Here is a 10,832-nt window from a genome sequence, read left to right as displayed (position 1 = left end):
CCAAACAGTAGCATCTTTTCAATCATTTACGGGTGTAGGCAACCTGGATACAGCATAAATATGTGAGTCATCTCTCACGTGTGATTTCTCCTAGGCCCAGTTTGGTTCTTTGCCATTGTGTCCTCTTCGAGTTGTACCTGATTTTATTACCAGTTTTCATCCGAATCCATTGGGGAACGGGCCGATTCTGCTTTTGTTTCTTGGCCAGGAACATCTTGATCTTGTGGGAAGAAATGGCAGAGAATCAAATGCAGCACCTTGGTGCTGAAAGAGAGCTCTTAATGATTTTTTTTAAAATCTTCATTGTTGAAAGTATTATATATGTCCTCTTCCCCTCCACCCCCATTGACCTCTCCCACCCGACCCTGGCTCCCACCCCAGGCCTTCGCCACCCTATTGTCTGTGTTCATGGGTTATACATATATGCATAGGAATTCATTGGTTGATCTCCCTCTCCCATCACCTTTTCTCAGGTTTGACAGTCTGTTCAGTGCTTCTGTGTTTCTGGGTCTATTTTTGTTCATCAGTTTATGTTGCTCATTAGATTCCACATATGAGTGAGATCATGTGATACGTATCTTTCTCTGACTGGCTTATACTCTTAGCATAATACTCTTCAGATCCATGCATGCTGCTGCAAATGGTAAGAATTCCTTCTTTTTTAGAGCAGTATAGTATTACATTGTGTAGATGTACCACAGGTTTTTAATCCACTCATCTGCTGATGGGCACTTAGGCTGTTTCCAGATCTTAGCTATGGTGAATTGTGCTGCTATGAACATAGGGATGCACATATCCTTTCTGATTGGTGTTTCTGGTTTCTTGGGATATATTCCTAGAAGTGGGATCACTGGGTCAAATGGGAGTTCCATTTTTAGTTTTATGAGGAAACTCCATACTGTTTTCCATAGTGGCTGCACCAGTCTGCATTCCCCCCCAGCAGTGTATGTGATTTCTTATTCTCATCTTTCGCATTTCTTCTTCACAACTTGATGTTCCATACTGCTTCAAACCTCCTTTACTTTATACAAATTGATATTTTTGTTTGAAATATACTGTGCTTAACTTCACATAGATAATTGTAAATTATTTAGTGCTCATTCCAGGAAGCTCCCCTTTCAGGGAAAGCTTTAATGATTTCACTTGATGTTTCCTTTTCCCATGTACCTTTCCATGCCCCACTGCCAGCTGTCCTAAATGTTTTGCCTTCATCCTCACTGAGTACTATGTGTAGCCCTTCTTATATGTGGTAATTACCTTTTTCCTTTTTTCTTTTTTTTTATATTTTATTGATTTTTTACAGAGAGGAAGGGAGAGGGATAGAGAGTTAGAAACATCGATGAGAGAGAAACATTGATCAGCTGCCTCCTGCACACCCCCTACTGGGGATGAGCCCACAACCAAGGTACATGCCCTTGACCGGAACCGAACCTGGGACCCTTGAGTCCGTAGGCTGATGCCTATCCACTGAGCCAAACCAGTCAGGGCCTTTTTTCTTATTAGAATTAGTTTACTGAGGTCAGAGACCTTGAGTTTTATCTGTCTTTTTTTTTTTTTTTCCGTCAAGCACATGGAAGGGTTCAACTATCATTTGAACAAAAGAAGATAAGGAAGGCATGAAGAAGGAAGAAAAAAAGGAAATAAGGAAGGGGAAAAAGAAGAGAATAAGAATGGCAACAATAAAGATGTTTTCAGTTTTGTTTTTAACTGGAGACAAGTGAACAGAAAAGTGTTTGCTCCTAGAAAATGCGTGGATCTGATTCACTTCTAAACACTCATATCTGAAACTGGAAGCATAATTCTTTGAAAAAAGCTTCCATTATCATTAATCTTTTGGGGCCCTCTCATGTATTAGGAATAATTATAAATAAAATTGGTTGAAGGGATTCATGGGACTAGATTTTTGGATATGAGTGTTGTAACTCCCAGAGGCCATTAATTACTTGCTTGGCCTACCAGTGGTCGGCAAACTCATTAGTCAACAGAGCCAAATATCAACAGTACAATTATTGAAATTTCTTTTGAGAGCCAAATTTTTTAAACTTAAACTATATAGGTAGGTACATTGTTATTTACTTAATTAGGATACTCCTAAGGCTTAGAAAGATCCACACTCAAGGGGCCAAAGAGCCGCATGTGGCTCGCGAGCCGCAGTTTGCCGACCACGGGCCTAGACCCATGTTATGACAATCAGTGTAGGCTTGTTTTGCCAACTCCTAAAATAACAGAATCTATGAATTCACTAGTCTCCACCGGTGTGGATATAGGAAGAGCTCTGAAGGTCTTTCCCTCATAGGACTCATTGCTCTAAGAAAATAGCCCTATTGCCAGAATCTACAAATATACAGAAAACATTATATGCCTGCTATATGCGAAGCTCCAAGCTACTATTCAAAGTGTTCCTGTCCAGCTTTATTTATGCTCTCACTCCACTTTTCTTTACACCATATTAACCCTACTTGAGTTATAAATACTTTTATCACTTTTCAGTAAAGGCATACAATAGGTGCATACTTTAATCAGCTTGTTCTCCTCAAAGGAGATTTTAGTAATGTCTCTTCTTCCCCTACTCTTCTAAGAACAAAATTCAGCATTTGCTAAGCAAAGTGGAAGACAAGAGTACTGATTTTGAAAAATATGATTTTCCATTTTCTTATATATAGAATGTGTCCATATGACCCATGTGTCTAGGAAGTGTGACCTAGTGCCTATTCCAATGCTACCTCTTGAATTAGGACATAATCCTACATTGTGTCATGATGGGATTTAGTTCATTCTAAAGAGTCTAGTACAGTGACACCTCACATTGGGTCATACACAAAATTTATATTACCCCTACAACCCTCTAGTAATCTAAACATATCAAAGAACATTTCAGGCAGCTGATACCAAAATAAGTCTTCTTAAATAGCTCCACAAAGAAATCTCTCACAATTGCTCTAATTTTTACCATCCGATTTTAAAATATGAACTCCTATTGCTCAGTGTGATGGCATTTAATTGGTGAGGCCTCCCTTAGCCACTACTATTATTATCATGACACATTGATCTTATATTTACAAATTTAAGGATACACTTACAAATATTCCTCATATTAATAAAGGCATGTGCTCAAGCATATAGATACACATATTATTTTGAGATTTTTCAGTGTCTACCTTCTGTCTTTTCATGCTAATCTGTATATGCATGTGCAGGCATTGAGAGATGTACATAGATATACTTCACATTTAAGCTTGAAATGGGTATTTTAAATATTAAAATAAAAAGCCATAGTGTTATACATGGAATTTTGCATTTGTATCAAATATGTATATTTAATAAAGTTGGGAAATCTATTTTAGTATGTGCTTATGCCATGGCAATGTTTTAATACAAAAAGAAGTTTTTAGATTTAATCCCCTCAAACCTAAAGTCTTTCTTATCAGGAATGCATCATGTCCTGTGAGCACATAGAAGCTCATAGGACAGAGAACATAATAAAGATCCATGGTAGCATGATTTAGTGCAAACTGTTGGTCATCTGCAAAAGTGTGTGCCTGGCGGGGCTGACCATAGGTAAAATGAGAGCTTCTGGTCAAGATGGCATCACAAGTAAATGAGGTACTCACATCCTCCCACTAAATTACAACCAAACTAAAGAACAACCATCATTTAGAACAATCTGAAATCCAGCTGAATGGAAGTCCTACAACTAGGGAATAAAAGAAGCCACACTGAGACTGGTAGGAGAGGCAGAGATTTGGAATGGGCTGATACCATACTCAAGTGTTGTGGATAAAAATTGGGAGGGCTATTTTGGCTCTGAAGATCCCTGCTGAGATGTCCCAGCCTCACACCAGATCCCCTACCCAGGGTTCCAGTGACAGGAAGAAAGATCTCCATAAATTCTGACTGTTAAAGCCTGTGGGGTTTGTGGCTGAATGAGATGATGGCTCTGAAGCCCCAGGCATTCCTCTTAAAAGATTTGCACATGGACACACTCAGACTCACTCTGAGCTCCAGTGCTGGGGCAACACCTTGAAAGGCACAAGGGGAATAGGGGTAGGAAATGAAATGTCTGGCATCAGGATGAGAGTTGGAGGGCAGCTTTCCCAGCCAGAAGTGCTGGCAGAGGCAATTGTTACTTTGCTGAGCACTCCCTCCACATAGCAAGCAGACGGGCACCATATGTGACTCTCCATCAACCAGGCTAATACTGTTTACCCCACCCTTGTGATTATCTGAGACTCCATATATCCCACCCTACCCAACTTCAGGTCCTCCCAATCTGTTTCCAGTAGTTTTTCTATAGGAATAGCCAGTCTTCAATAATGGTTCACATTTTCCAAAAAAAATCTCCCAAACAAGCAGCATCTAGCCTTGGCTTGCCCCATATGTCTCATTAAGTGGCCTCAGGTCTGGCACCAGTGGAAGCCAGGTTGAGTTGGCAACTTGGCCTCTCTTGGGTACCTCCAAGCCCATCAAAAGTAGCAGCCATCTGTAAATTTTGTGTAGTTCATGCCAGGTGGCACTGGGTAGAACTCAGGTGATGGCTGACATTTACCTGCATCTCCCAGGAGGCTCTAGAGCCAGTGTACGCAGTGAATAGCTTCAGACCACGTGGATGCACCACATAACCACTTCCACAAGTGAATCTTCATGGCAGACCTGCTCAAATAATTCCTGTTCTGTGCAGTGAGCCCCTGCTGATCTGGTCATCCACAGTGGCTGCAGCCAGTCATTGCAACTGATTGATCTGAAGGTAAATCCCTCCTACTGATGTGAAAACAAAAATCAAGGCTCAACTACAACAGGAAGGTGCACATAGCCCACATGAGGGGTGCAGTTGGAATGCCCAGATTTGGTTATCATGGAAGCTGTGCCACTGAATCCTACAAAATACCTACTATATAAGGCCACTCTACCATGCCCAGGGACACAGTGGCTTTACCTAATACATAGAGACAAGGAGGGTGCCAAAATGAGGATACGAAGAAATATGTTCCAAATGAAAGAACGGAAAAAAGCTCTAGGAAAAAGTACTAAACAAAATCGATACAGGTAACCTACCAAGCATAGAGTTCAAAATACTGGTTATAGGTTGCTCAACAAACTTAGGGGAGAAGGAGATGAACCTAGTGAGAGCTTCAACGAAGAGATAGGAGATATAAGGATGGAACTTGAAAACATAAAAAGAATCAGTCAGATGTTAAGAATACATTCATTGAAATGAAGGAAACATTACAGGGAATCAACAGTGAAGAAGAGAACAAAAATATACCCCCAAATGAAGATAATACTGTATAAGGAGCCTCTGGGAAAACTTCAAGTGTACCAATACTTGCATCGTGGGGTTGCCAAATAGAGAAGAGAGAGAAAGGAATTGAAAACCCATGTGAAAAAATAAAGATGGAAGACTTCACTAAGCTGGTAACAGAAATAGACATGCAAGTAAAGAAGTGCAGAGTGTCCCAAATAAGATGAGCCCTAAGAGGCCCACACCAAGACACACATCATAATTAAAACACCAAAGGTTAGAGACAAAGAGAGACTGTTAGAAACAGCAAGAGAAAAGTAGTTAATTACCTACAAGGGAAGTCTCATAAGACTGCTAGATGATTTCTCAACAGAACTTTTGCAGAACAGAAGGGATTGACAAGAAATATTCAAAGTGATGAAAAGCAAGGTCCTACAACCAAGATTACTCAAGAAAGCTATCATTTAGAATCAATGGACACACAGATTCCCAGTCAAGTAAAAGCTAAAGGTGTTCAACACCACCAAACCAATATTACATAAATTTTCTTTAAGAAGTGGAAGGAAAAAAAGATAACAATATTAATAATAAAATGTCAATAAATACATATCTATCAATGAATCTAAAAAATAATGATAACTGAAGAAGCAGAACAAATAGACTCATAGATACAGAGAACATTTGATGGTTGCCAAATAAGGGAAGGGTTGGAGGGATGTGTGAAACAGGTGAAGAGATTAAGAAGTACAAATTGGTAGTTACAGAATAGTCATGGGGATGTGAAGTACAGCATAGGGAATATAGTTAATAATATTATAATTACTCTGCTGGTATATAGTGTCAGAAGGGTACAAGATTTATTGGGATGATCACTTAGCAAGTTATATAATGTCTATTCACTGGGATGTACACTGAACCTAATATAATATCCCATGTCAAATTGTAATTTAAAAATATTTTAAATTATTAAAAAATAAAGTAAATGATTTTTGGGGGGGGTACAGGCAGGTAAATTGTTATTTATTTTTAAAAATTACACATTTTATTATGTGAAGCCCTGAAAGCATAAAAGTTTGAAGGGTGAGATTATGATAAAATATTTAAACACACTGCTTTTCCCTGTCATTTTATTTACAGGCCTTCAGGACCTGATAAGTATTTCTTCTTTTCTTCATGAAACTACCAAACATAAGTTTTGACATGTTTCATTTCTACATTCAATACCACCATTGCCAAAGACGTCCTATACTTTCAAATATTAAAGAATGATTAAGATAGGTAACCAAGGAGGCAATAAAGGCTGAGCAGAAGCCTTCTTTTATACTCAGTTAATTATTTTTTCTTTATTTAAAACTAGAGGCCCAGTGCACGAAATTTATGCACTGGGCGGGGGGATCTCTCTGCCTGGATTGCAAGAGGGCACACGACAGGCTGAGGAATCACACCAGTGCACAATCGGGGCGGGAAAGGGACACAGGAGGTTGACCAGCCAGGGAGGGGCCACGGAGGGCTCCAGGGCATGTCCAGCCCATCTCACTCAGTCCAACTCGGCCTGACCCCAGCAGCAATCTAACCTATCAGTCAGAGCATCTGCCTCCTGGTGGTCAGTGCACATCAGAGCGAACGGTTGAGCAGCCTCAGCATATCATTAGCATATTATGCTTTGATTGGTTGAATGGCTGACTGGACGACTAGGCACTTAACATAGTAGGCTTTTATTATGTAAGATATCTTTGTTAGTAGCTGATGGGAGAACAATAAATCTCAAGTTAAAAGAACACTCTCATGATAAAACACAAATAGCACATGAACATTTAATACCTAATAATTATTTTGATTAAAATGTAATAGTTCTTCTTAAATCAATATGAGAAATAAGTGAGAAATGTATTTATTTAATTGAGGGAAGGAATTTTTTAATCTGAATGTGAGTCATTGGTTTGCTGATGTGCCATGTTGAGCATTTGCTGATAAAGATCTGTGCTTTCATTATAAACATTACTTTAGTGAGCTTTAAAAATAATCTATGAATACTGATGCCAACTTTAAACTTTTTCTATAATAGGTTTGGTGCTTGAGAGTAATTTTTTCTTTACAAATTTTAATGACCAAAAAATTGATCTGGCTTGCTTTAGAGTTACAGCAAATTAGAACAAATTGTTAATTATGTTCATTGGCAATTTGGGGGTAGGGGGTGCTTAAAAACCACAAACAATGACTATAATTCCAATGAAAGTTGGCAAGTGATTCATCCAGAATTTTAGTTAGATGGTATGTACCATTTAACAGAGTGGCCTACAGAGATATAATCTTGAGGAAGACTCTACCTAATTTTCAAATGCATTTTATGTGATGATCTTAGCCTTTTCTTAAACTCCACTATAATATTTTATTTCATCATAACAGAATTTCCTAAATCCTGAATCTTTCTTATGCCTAGAAAGGAATGGGTTATTATCCTATATAATAAAAGGGTAATATGCAAATTGACCCTAACAGCAGAACAAGTGGGAATGACTGGTCACTATGACACACACTGACCACCAGGGGGGAAGACGCTCAATGCAGGAGCTGCACCCTGATGGTCAGGGTCTCCCACAGGGGGCGCTCTGCTCATCCACAAGCCAGGCTGACAGCTGCCAGTACAGTGGTGGTAGTGGGAGCCTCTCCTGCCTCCTCAGCAGCACTAAGGATGTCCAACTGCAGCTTAGGCCTGCTCCCTGCTGGCAAGTGGACATTCTCTGAGGGCTCTCAGGCTGCCAGAGGGATGTCTGACTGCCAGCTTAGGCCCAATCCCCCGGGGGAGCGGGCCTAAGCCAGCAGGTGGACATCCCCCAAGGGGTCCCAGACTGCAAGAGGGACACCCCCCCAACGTGGGCCTCTAGTTGAGGTAATAAAAGAAAACCACATTATAACACATTAGAAATACAAGGCTACTCACAAAAATAATGCACAATAAGTAATTGTTTGTTGAATTGCAATATTAGAGAGAAATTCCTCTGTACTTTGCCATTAGGGTATGGCTATTCAGTTCATCTAGGTTTCACTCCATTAAAATATGGCCCAGGTTGTAAGACTTTTAGGGGAGTTAGTTACATGCTCATAGATTGTATCCCCCTTCAACTAGCTATTTTACAAATATCTGGTAATGGTCACAGAAAAATGGGTTGCATAAACTATAAATGGAACAATTAAAGTCTATCTCCATTACTATGGAAAACCAAATACTATTTTGACATATGTGCATACAGAGGCACAATGAACCTGCACAGTGTTACTTTTTTAAAAAATATTTTTTATTGATTTTTTTACAGAGAGGAAGGGAGAGGGATAGAGAGTTAGAAACATTGATGAGAGAGAAACATCGATCAACTGCCTCCTGCACACCTCCCACTGGGGATGTGCCCACAACCAAGGTACATGCCCTTGACCGGAATCGAACCTGGGACCTTTCAGTCCACAGGCCGACACTCTATCCACTGAGCAAACCGGTTATGGCCAGTGTTACTTTTTGAAGTCTAATGCTCAAAAGAAACATGATGCCATTAATTCATAATTATTCATTTATTCATCCACTTGTTTATTCAACAAGTATTTCATCCCTTTTATGGACCAAGCATGGTGCTGAACATGGTGCACTAACAGATGAACAAAATAGTGTTTGTCCTTAAAGAACTTAACATTTTAGGGGTCTAGAGTTATTCACACATAGTCAATATTGAATATAAATACTATGAGAGAGTGGCAACAGAAAGAGTGGTATTTTTTTAAGGGGATCAAGACATGAATTATGAAGGATAAAGATAGATGTAAGAAAATGGTTTCTAATTTTGCCTAATATGAATTAGCATACTTTACCCTAACTTCACAAAGGGATTCTATTTTAAAACATGCATACTTTTGGGATTTGTTAAAATAAATGTTTTTTCCTAAATTTGTGTACACTATAGAATACAAGATGCTTCCATGTCTTGATTTTGTAGATAATGCTTCAATGAATGGTGGGGTACATATATTTTTTGAATTAGTGTTTTTGTTTTCTTCAAATAAATTCCAAGATGTGAAGTATCTGGATAAGTTGGTAATTTTATCTTTAATGTTTTGAGAAACTGCTATACTATTTTCTATAGTGGTTGTAATAATTTACATTCCCACCAACTGTGCACTAGAGTTCCCTTTTCTCCACATCCTTACCAACACCTGTTCTTGTCCATTTGATAGTAACCATTTTAACAGGTGTGAGGTGATATTTCATTGTGGTTTTGATTATCATTTCCCTAATATTGATTGCTGTTGAACATCTTTTTACATATCTGTAAAGCATCTGTGTGTCTTCTTTGGAAAAATGACTATTTAAACCAGTGATGGCAAACCTTTTGAACTTGGCGTGTCAGCATTTTGAAAAACCCTAACTTAACTCTGATGCCGTGTCACATATAGAAATTTTTTGATATTAGCAACCATAGTAAAACAAAGACTTATGTTTTTGATATTTATTTTATATTTTTTTTCTCTTGCCATTTAGGTTCCCTGTTTTTATTTGTGTGTATGTATTAGGTAGTTCTGCTAGGACTCCCTGTCTATAGGGCATAACAATGTCAGATATGTTGGTGACTGGCCCTGAGTGCTATGTTTGGAGGTATCAGCCAACCACAGCTTTTGGGTCCCTCTGATAGGGCAAGGTGCCTTTGGAAATAACCAGGATGTGCACCAAGGCCTGCTTTTCCTAGCCCTCATTCCAGAAGGAGATCAGGCAAAGACTCAAAACTTCTAGAGATCTGTCTCTGCCTGCCGGCTGGTTGTTATTATCAGTCTTAATTAACCTCAGGCTATCAAGCACAGCAAGGCATAGAACCCACAGCATGGGTGGAGAGGTTTTTCATCAGTGTGGGGCAATTGCTTCCCTTCACTTGTCAAAGCTGCCTGGATGGTAAAGGTCTGCTTGGGAAAGAAGTCCTCTGCATTATGAGGGAATGACTCAGCATAGGAAATAAAAATGGCTATATTTAGAGCTCTAACCCCAGAGCCCCCAACCCTGGATTCTCTCCACACAGCTCTAGTCCACTCTGCCCTTCTTGTGCATGAGCCCAAGGTGAGTGGATGAAGAAGAAATTGTGTGCATTTGCCCTTTAAAAAGGTGCCTGCATTTCTAGCCATCTCTCCCTGGAAGACAGCAAACCTGCTAATTTTCACAACCAGATATTATGTGGACAATTTTCTCAGTTTTGGTGCTCTGGGCAGGGGTGTCATACTGTGGTTTAGACCCCAGCCTTTTTTATGGGAACTCCTCACAGCTGAGATATCCCTCTGGAACTTCAGCTGCTATCTGTAGGAGCCAGGCTCACCTTTTTACCCCTCTGCAGTTCCTACCAGTCTCTATGCTGGCTCAACTATCCACCATTGGTAATCATGGTTCTCACCAGGTAGTCTTAAGTTGAATATTCAGGATATATATATATAATGCTAATTAGACCAGACAGCCAAATGACCTTCCAGATGACACCGATGCTGGGAGGGCTGAGGCAAGCCGCGGCAGCTGCGAGGGCCGAGCCCCTTGAATGAATTTCATGCATCGGGCCATATATATATATAT

At 39.6% G+C, this 10,832-nt stretch overlaps 2 protein-coding genes across 2 annotated transcripts in view; one reads left to right on the top strand and one right to left on the bottom strand.

Annotated features, from left to right (window-relative positions):
- Positions 1 to 10,832, top strand: part of DACH2 (dachshund family transcription factor 2) — a 452,839-nt gene that overhangs the window by 97,667 nt on the left and 344,340 nt on the right. The window lies entirely within an intron of this gene.
- LOC102767766 (putative 60S ribosomal protein L39-like 5) lies at positions 8 to 241 on the bottom strand (the record flags this gene model as incomplete). Its single annotated transcript, XM_006761454.2, has 1 exon — positions 8 to 241. A coding segment is annotated over one exon (174 nt), but the record flags the coding sequence as incomplete, so codon positions are not given.

This window comes from Myotis davidii, unplaced genomic scaffold (genome assembly GCF_000327345.1).
Source record: "Myotis davidii unplaced genomic scaffold, ASM32734v1 scaffold258, whole genome shotgun sequence".
NCBI lineage: Eukaryota > Metazoa > Chordata > Mammalia > Chiroptera > Vespertilionidae > Myotis > Myotis davidii.
The sequence above is the reverse complement of the archived record's forward strand: the minus strand, read 5'-3'. Positions and strand labels throughout refer to the sequence as shown.